The sequence below is a fragment of the Macaca fascicularis genome, chromosome 7, assembly GCF_037993035.2.
Source record: "Macaca fascicularis isolate 582-1 chromosome 7, T2T-MFA8v1.1".
In the NCBI taxonomy this organism is placed as follows: Eukaryota; Metazoa; Chordata; class Mammalia; order Primates; family Cercopithecidae; genus Macaca; species Macaca fascicularis.
In genome coordinates this window covers 9,816,957-9,834,038 of record NC_088381.1, presented here as the reverse complement: position 1 = coordinate 9,834,038, position 17,082 = coordinate 9,816,957, and the positions used below count along the sequence as shown (strand labels likewise).

At 41.6% G+C, this 17,082-nt stretch overlaps 1 protein-coding gene across 7 annotated transcripts in view; it reads right to left on the bottom strand.

The window, feature by feature from the left end:
• The window catches only part of RYR3 (ryanodine receptor 3), a 566,003-nt gene that overhangs the window by 308,536 nt on the left and 240,385 nt on the right, over positions 1–17,082 (bottom strand). For all 7 annotated transcript variants that reach the window (XM_005559076.5, XM_065547708.2, XM_065547709.2 and 4 more), the window contains exons 7-10: positions 16,771–16,870; positions 13,948–14,041; positions 9,504–9,578; positions 7,397–7,553 (exon numbers count right to left, since the gene is read on the bottom strand). In XM_005559076.5, coding sequence (XP_005559133.3) covers positions 7,397–7,553; positions 9,504–9,578; positions 13,948–14,041; positions 16,771–16,870 — 426 coding nt within the window. The remainder of the gene's footprint in view (positions 1–7,396; positions 7,554–9,503; positions 9,579–13,947; positions 14,042–16,770; positions 16,871–17,082) is intronic.

Below are 17,082 nucleotides of genomic sequence, written 5' to 3'. Positions count from 1 at the left end.
GGGAGGGAGGGAGGGAGGGAAGGAGGGAGGGAGAGAGAGGGAGGGAGGGAAGAAGGAAGGAGAAGATGGTGCCACTGCACTCCAGCCTGGCAACAGAGTGAGACTCTGTCTCAAAATAAATAAATAAGAAAAGAAAAGAAAAGAACAGAAGAGGGGAGGGGAGGGGAGGAGAGAGAGAGAGAGAGAGAGACGGCGGGGGGCGGGGTGGAGAGAGAGAGAGAGAGAGAGAGAAGGAAAGAAAGAAGGAAGGAAGGAAGGAAACTAGAAGATGGTGCCAGTGCACTCCAGCCTGGCAACAGAGTGAGACTCCGTCTCAAAATAAACAAACAAACAAACAAATAAATAATAAAGAAAGAAACCAGAACCAATAGTTGCCCAGTGCCTGGTTCAAACTAGGTATTGTGCTAAGTACTTTACAATGAAAACACCATCACGTGAATTTACCAAGGACCTACAAAGTGGTATGTATCATACATGACACTTTACATTTTCTCTAAATCTTTCAATAGCCCTATGGCTTTTATTATCCTACTTTATAGATGATAACACCGAGGCTTGCAGAGTTTGAGCAACTTGCTCAAAGCCACATAGCTGTAAGCAATAGAACATAATCCAAAATCAGGTACAATTCCAAAGCCAGGTATAATTCATTTGAACAGAATTATCTGAATGGTTACCATTACCAGCAGCACAGTTAAGTAATTAATTGTACCAATAGTTTAGTTGCTTAAAGGTTAATATGAAGAAAAAGTTGAAAACATATACTATTAAAGGCCGGGCACGGTGGCTCACACCTGTAATCCCAGCACTGTGGGAGGCCGAGATGGGTGGATCACGAGGTCAGGAGATCGAAACCATCCTGACTAACACAGTGAAACCCCATATCTACTAAAAAAAAATATTAAAAATTAGCCAGGCGTGGTGGTGGGTGTTTGTAGTCCCAGCTACTCGGGAGGCTGAGGCAGGAGAACGGCGTGAACCCGAGAGGCGGAGCTTGCAGTGAGCTGAGATGGCACCATTGCACTTCAGCCTGGGTGACAGAGAGAGACTCCGTCTCAAAAAAAAAAAAAAAAAAAAAAAAAAGAAAAAAAGAAAATGGCTTTAGGTTCATACAGATTTTAAGAGTTATACATATAAATCAACAAGCACAACAAAGTATGGTCTATATTCAGAGTACAATTGGAGTTTGGAAGAAAAAACAGCTCTACCAGGGGAGTAAGGGATGGTTTTATACAAGAATTTCTACATGACATGAGTGCAGCCAGGGTAGAGAGGAGTGAGGGGTAATGAGGAAGGGATTGGCTTTCTAGTAAAGGGGCATGGCACGGCAAGCAGAACGCTGGAATCCAGAAAGAGATGAGAGCAAAAATTAAGGACTCTGAACTCTATTCTACAGGTTCATATTTCTGAAGCTCATGTTGTTAACAGACTTCATATGGGAAAAAGATGACTGTGGACAAATACCGAATCTTCTTCTAAGAGTCAAAGGGAATACTGTGATCGTATAAGCTCTTGTTTGTCCTATGGTAAAAACAAAACATCATCATCAATGAAAAAATCAAAATGACCTATTGAACTCGAATGCAGCATCTTGTTTATTTCTTCCCACTATTATCGTTGTTTGGAATACCTTTTGGGAAAAGCTAGTGTAGGTAATGGAAAGCCACTGAAACACAGAGTTCCATCTTAGAATAACTGTTCTGGCATCCACGTGAATGATGGGCTGAAAAGACATATGGCTGGAGATGGTTGAGTTGTAGGTGACACCATTAGTATCTAGGATGATACGTGGAATGAAGTAGCTTCTAATTCATGCCTATTAATTAGAGTGAAATGTGTTATTTAATACAATTAAGCCACCTGTGTTTACAGATGACAAGAAAGTACCTTTTACAATACAGGACTGTAGACACCCAGAAATGTTTCAGAGGAAAAGTAGATATGGGAAGGCAGAGTCCATTCATGGATGCTGGGGTGAGCCTTCAAGAAACTCCTGGTTAGCCCACTATTTCCAGGTGTCTCTGGAGAAACCTTGAGGAATCACCTTTGGGTTTGTTTCCATATCAACATAGCCCCCTTAAGACTTTCTCATCTAGAATTTGAGATCTTCGTATTGCCCTTAAAAACCACACACTGCAGGACATTGATAAGAGTCTAGCTGACTCCAAGCTTTGTGTGGGAAGAGGAGGAACGCCTTCCTCTGTTTACTACATGCTGGGAAGCAGATTCATCTGCCTTATTGGGGAAGGCGTATTTCTTGAGCAGAAGTCACTGTACTGGGCTCTTTTCTCCGTATTTCTCATTTAACCCTTGGCACCACCACCTTGAGATAAGCAGCACTACTTCCATTTTATGGATAAGAGAACTACCAGGTCATCTTCCTGGTCTCATTTAATTTTCACAGCAATCTTTCAAGACACACTTTAAAAAAAAAATCTATATTTTTCACAAAACATATGAACAGCATATGGCAGAGCCAGGGTTCAAACCCAGGCTTCTTCCACCTCAAAGCCCAAGGTTTTCCTTGACTGACTCTCTATTTGGTCCACTTGGAACAATAAACTCTAGAGAAAGCACATCCGTTTAAAGTTTAAAAATCCTTTGTAGATTTTATTGAAAATGAAGCTGCAGTAAGTGATGTTGTCTTTAGGCATTTGAATCTTACTATCCGTATTTTCTTCTCTCCCCTTCCCTCCTTTGCTCCATACCCTCCCTTTCCCCAGTGGATAACTTGGTGAGAAAATGGAGCAAGCAAGGGAACCGGCAAAAACAGTGCTGTTCTGCACCAGGGTTTCAGAGACAGGTGAACCATGAGCCCAGCTGTCACCTTGGTTAGGGGTGCCATGGCTGCCGAGGTTAAACGGCATGTGAAAGGTAGGCAGGGAAATCACATTTGGCTAAGAACACCATGCTCAGCACATAGATATTTCATAAATGTTTACTAAACTGAATTTAATGTTTTTATACAGTCAGGAAAAATTTCCTCTAATTGGGAACAGGGATAGCTCTATACCCTTACACTATGAAATAGGCAACATTTGAGATTCTAGCCCAATCATTCAGGATGTATGGTGTAGTCATTTAAAATGGCTTTTTAAAGCACTTTTAAAGTGGCTTTACAGTAAGTGGCTATACATAAGGCCTGCTTTAACATTATTAATTCACCCTTCCCTGAAAAAAATTCAATGATGTAAACTGACATTGAGTCATGACATCTAAACAGACAATATTGCCATGCCAGAGTAAATATTAAATCACATTATCTGAAATCCTTGTGGGAATGGCCTTGCAATGTCAAGACCATGGAAAAATGATGTGAAATCAAGTTCATAGAAATTTGTCTTAGATGTTCAAAATAAAATGAACCTCTCTCATTGGGTGTGTACTGGGAAGAGATTACAGTAGCAAAATCATTACACAAGGATGGCAGGATGTTTCTATGACGACAATAGAGGCTAGAATGAAATGGATTTCACTCTATTTCAAGGTACGACCACACTGATGTAACCCTTCAAGCAAGCATTTTTCAAACTTACTACAAGAGATTCTAGGATGCAAAAATAAAGCAGGGTGGGGTATGTGTGGTCCTTGTCATCCAGCGCCTCCCAGTCAAGGAAGTGATGGCCTTAAGAACGCATGAGCAGGTTTTCCTCTCACAAAGAGCACTTAACACTTGCCTGAAAGCATGAGAAGGTGCTCACTGTGGTAGACTGCAGAGGGGCAAAAGGTATTCCAGGCACAAGTCTGGTGGTGATTAGAAAAAAACAAGCATGTTCCAAGACTGAAATAGTATGCTGGGGCTCAAGGCAGCCTCAGGCAAGTGGCAAGAGACACAGTGGAAGGGCAGGCAGCTGTCAGGTCTGAATGATCTTTTATGAAAGACTTCAAATGAGGTGCAAATTGATGAAGAATTGTGTTCCAGGTCTCACAGAGGGCAGATGAGAATCAAGGCCCAATCTAGGCTAACTTTGAAGCCAGGCTGTGTCTTACACAACACCACTCTCAGATCAGAGGGATAAGGCTGGGATGCTGTGTTTTGGAAGTAATACTACATCCTAGCCCTCCAATTTGAGTTGCATCATCTGCTGAAGTGGGGGAAGGAGGACCTTGATCAAGATCACATCCTGCTCTTTATTCTATGTGATTTGTATAGCTTGCTCCAAGTCTTCAGTCTGATTCCATTTGAGCCAGGCCCGGGCCGATAACTGCAGCTGGTTCTCGGACTTGGTCAGCTTTCAGCAAGGCTCAATCACACCTCCACCTTATCATGCACATACAAGATGCACTGGGGCACCTGCCATCTTCCTGGTAATGGCAGGCTGCTAAGGATGTTAGCACGCACCTGCAGCTGTCCAGTGGCCCCCAATTTAGTAGTCATAACCGTCGCAGGCTAATGCAACCTGACAGAAAATGTGGGCTGGGAAGCTCATCATTACCAAATGACTCACAGCCCAGCACACCCGGTGTCCTCCCAAAACACGTAACTAAAGCCCCAGCAGTGATCTTCCCAAGAGTCTCTTTTTTCTCTTTTGCAGATTCTCCAACATACGGAGAGGATCAGAAGAACACCCTGCTTCCTCACCCTCTGCCCCAGTCCCATGGGAGACAGCTGACTGTCTCCACCTCTCCCTCAGCCTTCCCAACTCCTGTGCCACCACACAGATCCTGAACCGCTATCTCAGGCTACTGTTTGCCGCCTGCTCTGTCACATAATGCCTGTCACAGGCAAGGGCTGGCCAGATGATTCAATGTCCTTACATTGTTGAGAAACAGAGCCCCAACCTCTTTCTGCTGGGTATTGTCACTGGTGGCCGGCGATGGGAAGCACAGAGAGTGCATTTAAGGAAAACCTGTGCCCAGCAAGGCAAGAATACGCTTACTAGGCAGGCACATGGAAGCCCAGGAAAATCAGGGCCTCTCCAGTGCTCTCCCTGCAGTTATTTGGATGGTGTATGAGAGAGTTATGTGTTCTCCACATGTTCTTTCTTTTTGTGCAGCTTCACAGTCTAAGGTGCCAAAGCCCTGCCCACACAACGTCCCAAAGAAACCCTGACATCCAGTGGGAACACAGCCATATCTCGGCCTGCCATAGAGCCTAGGCCATTTTAATTTCAGTTCCTTTCAAATTGAAATGAAGGTAGCTGGGTTGAATACCACTGCATGGAGACTTATTTAAAATCTCCAGCATAGTGACTCCAGTGAAATGTCACCACACTGCCAAGTGCACAGGACAGTGTGACTCACGGGTGACTTTTGCCTCCAGCTCTGCTATGCCGACGGCCCCCACGGTACCGTGACGACTTTCCAGCCATGCCCTGCTTGCCTCCCCATACATGGAAATGGAGGAAGTTGGGGAGATAAGCAGTGCACCCTTTGAAGGGAAATGTATTCAGAGGCCAGAAGTGATGCCAAGTGGAAGGAGTGTGACAAGGTCTCTATGGGGCTCTGAGCCTTCCTTGCTTCCCCCAGAGACCACGGCACAGTGCTGAGCCACGCTCCACAAGGCTGAGCCAAGAACGGAATAGAATGCAAGAGTCCCCTTGGAACAGGACCCTGCCAGCTGCCTGGAAGGCCGCCTGACCCTGCGCTGGAAGAAAAGCCCCTTTTTGAAATGCTAAAGACCCCGAGGTCATTGCTCTATCCTTGGCAGCATACCCCGAGTGGGTCAAGGAGAAAGGGGGAGAATGCTCAAATACAGAAAGGGCCAAACTGGCATTCTTAGAAAAACACTTGCTTGGTCATTAGCCGTGATGAGTCATTTCTTGTTTTCCACCTCCCTCTTTTACTCCCACCCACCTTCAGCCCCCACTCCACGTTCCAGTCTCTGTTCTTACGACTTTTCTGTTGCTTTGTTTCACTGATTCTTTCAGAAAGTTGCACTGCTCTAAATCACTTCCTGGAGGCAAAAATGTTTACTAAATAGGTATCAATTTGAATTTAAAGAATCCCTCTTGTGTTGGCAATCTAAAAAAAAAAAAAAAAAATGATAGCAACGTGGGGAAGATGTGCTCAGAAAACCAGAGTCAATAGCCATTGGAAGAGAAGCAGATGGAAGATAACATCTGAGAGATGGTTAGGAAGATATGAACAGGAAGATCATGTCTTTTAATATTTGGAATAAAGATACGAAAAAAGCCCAATTCTGATACAGAGCAATATTAAAGAGAAAAAAACTACATGCCAAAGAGTTTCTCTGCCTAAAAAGACCACAGAAGCACAAAATGAGGGGGAAAACAGACTCTGAACCCCTGCACCAAAGAAGGGCAGTGCTGACTATTTTCTTCAGGTGCATTAGGAAGCAGAGATGCCCCCATAGAAAATTCAGCTGTCAGCCTCACCCCTAGTCCTACACAAGCAGAATCCTCAACAACCCTTGAGTGAAATCACGGTGAGAACACACATCAAGATTTATTTCTGGAAAAGAGCAAAGAATGAAACTAAAGGTGAAGCTACCAAAGGAGATATTGAGCTATACTCTTAGGAAGCGCAGACTTCCTGATAACTGTGCCCACATCTGTGCAGAGCCTTTCTCATGCTTGGATGATCTTTCCAGAACACTCATAAAGTGACAGACCATCCAACTGTCTGTCAGAAGTTAGCTCAGCATGTAATTCTGACCGTTCAACTAGATCCAGCTCTGAGTTAGAGAGAGTCGAAGCCTAGTTGAACATTAAAGGTGGCTGAACATTAAAAAAGAATAGTTGTCCACATCAAATGGTAAAGCCATTAATTCAAGGTTAACCTAACTACCAGAGGATCCATTCTTAATGAAGGTTTGGGATGGATAGGAGAGAGCTGAGAGATCTGGGGAGTAGGAATAGCTAAGGGAAAGAATGGGGAAGGTAGTAGTAAATTTTATCATATAAATATTAATAACTGCAAGATGATGTCATGTCCAGAATGTGTTCTCTGCATCATTTTAAAAACTTAAAACAAATAAAGCACTGAAACTCATGCTTTTTAAATTTAAACCTTTTTAACAAATTACCTTTTTATTTAAACAAATGTAGCTCTGAAACTCATGTCTCCATGCTACTATTGCTTTAAAGGAGTGAAGAATATAACTTGGAAGTTATTAAAGACAACTCAGAATGCACTAAACAACAACAATAGTTTCCAATAGCCTTTGAGCAACAATGTCCATTCCTATGATCCTTGGATTTTCCAGGACTGTCCACACACTCCTTTTGCTCAAGACTTCAACCTTCATCCAAGGTACACATTCCTCCATGAACTCAATTCAAAAGATAAAAGAAGAAAGTGTTTATCTATCTTAGGTCAAATTTCCAACTCTGCTTTGTTCCAGCCTACTTTCTTTCCCAGTTATAGCTCTACCTGGAGGTGTCTGAGTTTTCACTTTTAGAACAGGGTCAAAGTCCACTTTATCACACCTTACCTTTGATGCCCGGAAAGAGAAAGCTGTGGACTTGGTGTCTGCCTTTGCCCGGTCTTGTAGTATAAGGCCTTGGTCTTCTGTCAAGGCCAGGTAGTGGCCTGTGGTGAGATGCCGGAGTCGAAAAGCCTGGCCCCATCTGATGTTACTGCCACTCCAACTGGGCAGATGAAACAGACAAGAAATTGCATTTATACAAAAATAAGTCCTTTTCAGTATTTACCCTGCGCTTTCTTACACATGCTAGCAGACTTATAACCCTTCTGGTGTCCATCCTTAAGAGAAAAATGCACCAGGTTCCTGGCTTGCTGTAGGATTTCATGTCTGCCTACAACCCAGCCTAGTGCTCGCTCTTGGTAACATCAACAAGGAATGATCTCAAAGGCAGGTCAGTGGCTTCATTCAACTGGAAGTCCCAGGTTTCCAATTTTTCCTTCACTCCACTGAAAGGTCTTGATGCAAATTATCACAAATCAATGGGAAGCTTGTCTTTGAATGGAAACTTGTTTCTGGAAAAGCCTTTCCAAACCTGCCATCTGAACTAAAACATATTACTACACAAAGAGTCCTATCTTCAAGGGAAATAGTAAAAATACCTGCACAGCTTAGACTTGCCACAGACAGACAATAAACAAGCGTAATGAGTCAACACTGAATTATGTTAAAAGGAGATAAATTCTGTGGAAAATAAGTAAAGCAGGATAAAAGGATTAAGACAAGGGAGAACTCATATTGAATACTGTCCTCTTAGTGGTCCTTCATCAAAAGATTAGCACTCAGCAAAAGTTACATTAAGTGTTATGGAGAAATTATCCACTGAATAATCTAACTCAAAATTTATCTCTTTAAAATATTTGCTCATATGCAAAATACTTATCTCTTAAGAATATAAGGTTTAAGAGATATATGTGTGACATTTTAAAACCACTCTGCACTTTGTCCAACTTTTTGAAGCATCAATAAATCCAAATCACATTGATAAAAGGCTTAAATTCTTCATGTCTAGTTCTCTGGGGAAATGAGCAAGCAATCACAACCAGAAGTACATATACATACCTATTTTGACCTCTTAAAAAGTCCATTAAGCAATAACTAAGGGCTAATATCCTGAGAACAAGAGTATGTTACTCTCAGATTTTTAATGGGTTTGGAAAGAGGATGTAAATGACTCAAGTCAGTTAATAAGTGCATGCTCCTTAAAACTGGCATTCCTTAAACCATCAGCTGCCAATTTCTCAGAAAAAAATGTGTGCATGTGTGTGTATGGTGTAAGAGAAGTCCTAATATTACCTTCTGATTGCCAATGGATTATCTTCAGGGCCCCTTGGGGCATATACCCTGCATGAGAGAGACTTATTTTGAACATATTTTCAGGGAGAGATTGAACAGAAAGAACTAGAGGGAAAGGCAGAGAAGGAAAATCAGAGGGCGAAACTTAATCCTCCTCTCTCACTCCAAGCAGTTTAGCTCTAGCCTAACTTACAGACCCTCTCAGCCCATATAAAGGTCCTGCACTGAAAGTGATCCCCCTTCAGTGGTTTGAAGTTAAGCGACCACCTGTGGTTATTCAAGCTTGCGGCTGCAAAGTCTCAGCCTCCTGTTCCTTCCACCAAGGGACAAAACTGTCTCTGAAAAGTTCTAGTAAGTACCTTTTTCTTCATACCTACATACCCAGTGACGTTTACATCTTCCTTATCTTATGCCATTGTGACTACCTGTCTGTGTGCCATTTAAAGCTACCTGTCCACTGTAGCCAACAAAGCTACTAAGAGGAGAGAGAAGACTTATCTGGGTTCCAGAGAACCTGTTTAAGAAAACAAATGGGAGGACTTGGATGGCTTTCAGTGGCCTTGTCTGAGCTTTCCTTTTATAGTCAGCTACCGCAAGGGCAGAAAAGCCTGCCAGCCTCAGAGTCAACACAGTGGCTTTGGAAACTGTGTGTGTGTGTGTTCTTTAAAAACAAAGTCACAGAAATATCAGAACTTAGCTCTAGACAAAGGACTTGAAGGAGTTTGCCAGGTGATACGGGATGAATGAAATATTTAAGAGAACGGCCTATTATTGAAAAAGAAAGCAATCTTGAAAAGGGTACTCCCAGGCCCTCCATTACCTTATCCGAAGTGGTTCCACTCTCCACAGAGACCTGGCTCGAGTCCCAGCTCCCCCAGCTTCGTAGAATATCCTCCTATGAGCAGAGTTGGAGATCAGCACCCGGGTGAAGAACAGCTCCCTGCAGAGGCTGTTCAGGCACCCAGCTTGTGTAAGCCCTTTTGGAGTCAGCAGAATGCAAAGCCAGAATAAGGAGGATGGTTTCACGGTCTCACTCTCTCAGAAAGGGTCAAAGCAGCTAGAGGGGAGGGAACTGCTCACCATATCCATATCATGGACATTTATGCATCATCAGGTACACAAGGAAAAGGCAGGAAAAAGAACATCTCCATTTCTACATCAGGAGTCACGATAGCCCAGTTACACCATGACGGCAGACACAGAATGCTCCAGTTCCTTCAGGTCAAGCTCCTTGATGTAGTTTTATATCTTTAAAAAGTGTATTTGTACTTTAAAAACACCTATTCGACACAGTGTGAACTCATTTCCATCGTTCTAGGGCACTTTATCCTCAGCTGTTACAGTGTTCACGATTTTATTACTGTACTCTTGCTTCCTTTCCTGTGCTACGAATCATCTTTTAATGTGTTTTGAAATAAAATTTTTATTTTAGAAAAATGTTAGGTTTATAAAATAGTTACTAAAGATAGTCCAGAGAGTTCCTGCATGATCTCACTCAGCTTCTCCCAATGTTATCATCTTACATTACCAAGGTACATTTGTCAAAACTGAGAAACCGACATGAGTATGTCATTACTAGCTAAACTCAAGACTTTATTTGGATTTCACCTTAATTTTTCCCGCAAACTTTTTTTTCAGTTCCAGGATATAATCCAGGATACCACACTGTGTTTAGCTGCCACGTCTCCCGTTTATTCTGATCTGTTACGCTTTCTAAACAGTCTTGCCTTGTTTCTCATGGCTTTGACAGTTTTGCGGAGTACTGGTTGGGCATTTTGTGAAATGTGTCTCAACTTGGGTTTGCCTGATGTTTTTTCCAGTGATTAACAAAGCCTCAGTTTTTAAAGTTTTATTTTAAATAAATTCTGTATAACCTGTGATTGGGCCAGGCTGGTCCACATTGTACAAAATTCACAGTTTAAGAGCATGTCTCAAGAACAGCGGTCCCCAGATTACCTGGTATACTGAATCCAGCCACTTTTTGAGAATCTTGTGACCTTTAATCAAAACTGATTATTTAACTGCATTTACATTCACTAACTTAAAATCCTACCTCCACCAGAGAGAATTTGTATGTATCACAATTGAATTGATCAAACTCCAGAGGAATCTGGATTTAGATTTTAGAGACAAGAGTTAATCAATAGTGGTAAAAAGAAAATGTATACTTATTTTTTTTTCCTGGAAAAGTATCATAATTATGAGTCGATTCAAAATGAGCCTGGAAGTTAGACCTGGGTTTGAATCTGGTAGCTGTGTGACCTCGGGCAAGCCCCTTCAACTCTCTGTGTCTCCATTTGCTTATCTAATCAGGGTACTTATATAACAAGGTTGTGAAAATTTAAAGGGCTTTTAAAAAATGTTTAGAAAGTGCTTTTTATAAATGTTTATAAACATGCATAGAGGGACACATTAATTGGACAGCAATCAATGAAACATTACATCAACAGTGGTTACCTCTGGAAGGTGGGAATATAAAGGCTATTTCTCAATCTTTCTCTAATGTACATGTTATCGGGAAATGCCCAGTAAATATTAGGAAAGAAAATCCGATACTGCTTTCGAGTTCCTACACCCCAGGTGTGTCTGTACGAGACCTAGAACAGAAATGATACTGCACCAACCTCCTAGCCACTTAGGAACATTTGCTAAGATTCTCACTGATGCTTCTCCCCCTCTAGTGCAAGCTGCAAAGATCCCTTCAGAAGAGGGTGAAGTGGCTCACCCAGGTCACAGGTGAAACAGCGCTGGAGCTGGAACTAGAAGATTCTCTACCCCTGACATCTGAAGGATTTGTGAAGGTTTGTTCTTCCCACCTGTGACATTTGGGCGGCCTGCTCCATTTAATCTCACAAGGTTACTGAGGTTGAAACAACTTATTCTTGTTCTCTAAAACAATTCCAAGGAGAGGAGTAGAGTGGGCGGCAAGCTGAGGTGCTTTTGAAAGCTTGGCTGACAGCTTAGCCTTAGCTTCAATAGGTTAAGTAACTTATCCCAGGGTGTTTGACAAGCCAGAGGCAAAGCCAAGGATCAGAGCTCAAGATGTTAGATTGGGAGTCTTGGATTTCCACTCTGGGTCAGAGTCTTTCCACATAGCTTGGCTGCTCTCAGGATTTATAGGGACGGAAAACGATTTCTTCTGGAGAGTCAGCACCATTGCAATGGAACACCTGCATGCCTCTGTAGCTGCTAGAGTCTTTTAGTGTGCTGTTTCCTATTCTATCATGCTCCCCCGATTTTGATGTTCCTGGCCATGTTGGCCAGTTCTGAGGATTTCCCTGACAATAGAAGACTAAGACAAGGCTTATCACTCGCTTCACCTAGACATCAAATAACACCAAGGCATCCTGTTTTGATTGAGACTAGTTGATATAAAGATTCAAGCTCCACTGTGCTGAACAGCTGCTCACTTTCCCCAGTCTTAAACCCTTCATGCTTCCTTATAAAATAAGACTTCTTATTTTTATGGATGAATTTTTTTTTTCCAAAACACAAATTAGAGCCAATGAAATCCTGGGCTAAAGAAAGGCCACCTTCATGTTTATTTAAACGATGGCATGCATGTCTGCTCCAGTGTGTTCATTGTGAAAACTCCTCTCCAGCTACTTCACTCTCCCCATCACATCCTTTCAAACACTTGCTGAGCCTCTCCTTCCAAGCAGAATTTTGCTGAATCACTTGACTGAAATGCCCACCAAATGACTAAGTAGCATAGTTTCTGTCCAGCTGTTTCTAATTTGGCTCTAATTTTTGATGACAGGTATGTGCATGTGGGTGGGGGTATGCACACGGTAAATACTTCATCTTTTTCCAAATTTCCATCCTTAAAAGTGAACAGGAATAGAGAGAATGAACTAGGAAAGTTCTGATGTATTCCATCTTAGATACAGACAACCCTGCAAACCTCACAAAAATCTCAGTTATTCATCCACCTGCAAACCTTCCCCTTGAGGCAGCAGAATATGATATCAAAGAGACAGTAAATGGGCTATTGTATAGTTTCAATATTGAATAAAAGGCAAACCACAAGTGAACGGGATCACATGACAGGGTAGAGAATCCTTACTTCTAAGGAAAATCAGGTGGACCTAACTTCCCTATCAGAGGTAACTGTCAACCGCTGGCCCAGTGCCAGGGAGGCAGCAAGTGAATTTAGCGAGGCGCTTTACATAGGTCTGTGCTTTATGTGTCCTAGGCACCCTTCTGGGTCACATCCGGTTCCTATGAAGGGGTACTCAGAGTAGATAGCAAGTAGGAAGAGACTAAGAACTATAAGGGACACACATTGCCAATGGGTGCTTTCTAAGGTGCATACTAATAAATTCAAGCACACTGCTTTGGGGGGGTGGTCCTTGAATACATCAAATACAGGAAATGGTCCCTGATGGAGAGTCAGCAGCTCTGGCTTCTGCGCTTGCATCTGAAATCAGCCAGTGTGTGACCTGTGGCAGGAACCTGACCTACATAGTCTCCAAGATGTGAAGACTTGTGAGCCTGTGTTTCTAATGAAGCAAAAAATGCAGTTGACAGGGGTCCTGTAGGCATTACACAAAAGAAAAGAAAACATTGTCACCGGATCAGACTCACTGCTGTCCCAAATTCAATCTAGTTTGGATCTGAGGTTTGATTTTTTTTAAATATCAGATTTCTATAGTTACAAGGCCAAGCTTTTTATGTTCTGTTCCTTTGATGATAGAATACCAAAAAAAACTCTTTAGTATGCATTTAAGACTTGGATTCATATCCTCCATCTCATGGTTTTGAAATTCTGAAAAGCATTCATGATGGGGTCAAGTATGAGGACAAGAACACATTGTCCTCAGCACAGCGCCCTCTAAATGCACCCTTGGCACCACCCCCTGCTAAATCCAGCTCCAGCTGGACATCAGTTTCTCTAATGCTATTTAGTGATAAAACCAAATCAATGAAGTCTACCTTATTTACTTAGCACATGAAATGGGAATAGAGATGATCTGTCTTTGAAGAGCCTGGTGAATAATTTGTTTAAGTGCAGAGCCAGAGAAAATGAAGGGATCTGGAAGCATTACAGAACCGCCTAAGTACAGCATGTGTACAGAGCTCCTCCCGTGAGCAAGCGGAACCGCCATTCCTGTTTTACAAACTGGAACCCATGGCTGGAGGAAGGTTTGTCAATTGACCGACATGTACAGAGTTCCTGTGTGGCTAAATACAAATGTAAACTCTTTGGTTTGAGTTACTTGAGACTGGAAACAGCTAGGGGAAGAATGAAGCTATTGACTTACCTGTGCTGGGAATCATTCTGGTCTGTAGATGGTATCGTCAGACACTCATCATGACCATGGAAAAGACGCACTACATGCCCACCAAGTAGGTATCCTGGAAGAGAATTATATTCTACTGTGAATGATGGCAAGTTTTCATTAAACTCTTCATTAGAGAATGGCATATTTAAAAAGGGTAAATTCACACAGGTCTGGACCAGTTACAGAAAATACCGAGAGAGACACATTTTGGTAACTACATATTCCATGAATGCAGGCCTCAGGCAGAAAACACAGGAAAGTCAAAACAATTCTAATGTTGAAAGTGAAACAGGGCTTCAGAGGTGAGCCAGTCCAACATCAATAGGTAAGGTGAAAATAGTGTGCCAATTGATATCATTAAAAATCAAAAGGAAAATTAAGTTGCTAATGTCAGGAGTTTCCAGTTACTTAGGATGTAAATATACCTAATACCAAATTGCTGGAAAAATATCCACAATCTCATTGTGTATACTTTGCAAAAAGATCCAAATCATGGGAAAGAAAGGTGCTGAGAAGGGGGTAGCAGACCATTCTTAAGACCCTTTAGGAGAAGGCGACATTCAAATACATTTAACAAACAGATCAAATCTGGTTGCTACTCCTACAGCACAAAGGGAAAACAGAATTACTCTCTAACATCCCTGAGTGAACAAGTGTAGATGCTTTTATCAACAAATACTTAGCCTTCAGAATAAAAAAGGAATCTCAATAGTCATGGAGTTCAGACATGGAAAGGAAACAATGAACTTCAAGGACACGATGATCCGTTTGTCTTCAAATAAATGCTGAGCCTTAATTCAAAGAACATAGTAGCAGGAGAGGGGCTCCAGTACGAGCTTTACCTGGCACCAAGAAATGGGATTTGTTATTCCTCTGAATTAAAAAATTCTCCAGGCTAGTCTGTTCTCAGGAAACATATGGACTTAATATACCCAATGTCTGTGTCAGAATTTTTAAAGGAAAAAATATCACATAATTAGATCACTTTAGGGGCTGTCTTAAACTATTTTGGGTGCTGGATTAAAACAGTAAGAATGAGCAATCATGCCAGAGGAGAAAAGGGTATTATTAGTGAATTTTGTATAGTGACAGTCTGATATGAGTTCAGTTTTCTCACCTAGACAAGGCAAGTTTTTCTAAAATTCCCTCAAATATTCAGAAGTCTCCTTCCAATTTTCCTGTATCTTTTTGTATTGATATTCTGAGTTATAACCTTCTTTGCATTAAAAATGATTCATGATATATTATAGGGGGATTCTTAATAGCTAATTTATTTAGAAAATTAAAGCCCTCCATGACAAAGCTCTTGATTAAGCTCTTGTTCATCTCATGATGGAGAGGCCATGCCCTATTTGGAGTTTATCCTTTACAGTTCTTGGGCTCCTTCAAATCAATATCCTACTCACATAGAGAACACTGCCAAGTGCTGGTGCATCACGAATTTTGTTAATTGCAATCTATCAGGGCCACAGTCAGGAAAGCAGCATCATGATGAAGATCACTTACGTTCTTCAGGGCTGAAGTGGGTTTCTCACCAGTGGATGCTGGAAGGACATTTTTCTACAGAGCCAGATGACTCAAGTGATGAGTTATCCCGACTATATTACAAGGGCACTCAACATTTCTATAAGGACCTTTTGACATGATTTGCAAACATGCCTTAATTAATCTCCACAAGCCCTCTGTTGGGACCAGGAAATAATTTTATTCCTACGGTGAAAATAAAACATTTAACATGGAGAAGATGGAGCCAAAACTTTCTTGGGAGAGACTTAAACCCAGAGCTTCTTGATTCTTAATAGAAAGGGATTGACTGACAATAGACTTAGGAGGGTGGGTTAATTTTGGCACAAAGGAAGAGGGCTAAACACATCCTACCTTTTAAAGCCTTCCACTTGTTGCCAAAAGAGTTAAGAATTTGTGTTTTCCTGAATATTCAGTTTAACTATCATGCATTCCAAAACTGGGGTATCACCTTGACAACTCTGTTTTCCTCTTTTTTCAAACATCACAGCATAGAAGGACATTCCCAGTTTGAAAGTACTAGACTTTAATAGGGCTAAAGCCTGTGATGAGTATTTTTAAAAATTCTGATCTTGCTATAATGTGCCAAAATGTAACACAAAAGCCCGTAGGTCACTGACATTTGATTATTCTTCTCAGCTGTGGTATTACCTATCAGTGAGGTAAGGCCCGTATATTTATTACACAACTTGAAAGGTGTGTTGACTTTGCCTGATTCTGTGAAATAAAATATGTTGAACAACGTTGGACGACTTTATTTCCAAGGGAAAAATAATTTCACCTCTTACGTTAAAATGGCCTTCCATAAATACAAGTAAAAACAAATGACCAAACACTTTTATGATAGAGTAAGTGCTCCACCTGCGTGGAGAGACACATAGGGAGAAATATAAACAATGTCACCTTCTTGGCAAATAATCTCTTCTAAAACTGAAGGTGCTGAGGTCTTTATACTTGCAACTACTAAGCAAAAATAAAAATGCGGAAACTCAGAGAGAGAGCAAAGGTGCATATCCAAGTCCTGAATACATGTAGTGCTAAAATAATAGTGGGCTCCAAGGGATTAAAAAAATAAGTTCAGGGATGCTCATGTAACTGGAAGTTAGGATAGAAAATAATCTGTACTGAATTCAGAGAAAGAAACTCAAGTGAGCTAAAATCAGGCTACCTGTGTACCAAGACATTCAGGTGAGATTTGGGAAGTAGCAGAAAACATCAATGTATACAGCACAAGAGAGACAGGCAGGCTCAGGGCTAAATGCATATAAAGAAGCACACCTTCTTCGATGCTACTTCCTGAGCACGTAGGATGTACATTCCAGAGTGTCTGCATAAAGGAGGCATCCACTTGTATGTTACCGTTTGATACTGAGAGATGCTGCAGCAGAAACAGAAACGAGACATCTTTTAAATCACCAGTCCAGTACTGACAGAAACGGCTCACCTAGAACTTCAAGGATTAAATTAAACAGCCTTACTGTCATCTGGCTCTTCCTATACAGCCTGTGGGAGATTTCTCCACCTGATCTAGAAGCAGCTTCAAAGTGGGACACTTTATTCTGGGGTGAGGAATTATTCAGCTACAGAGAT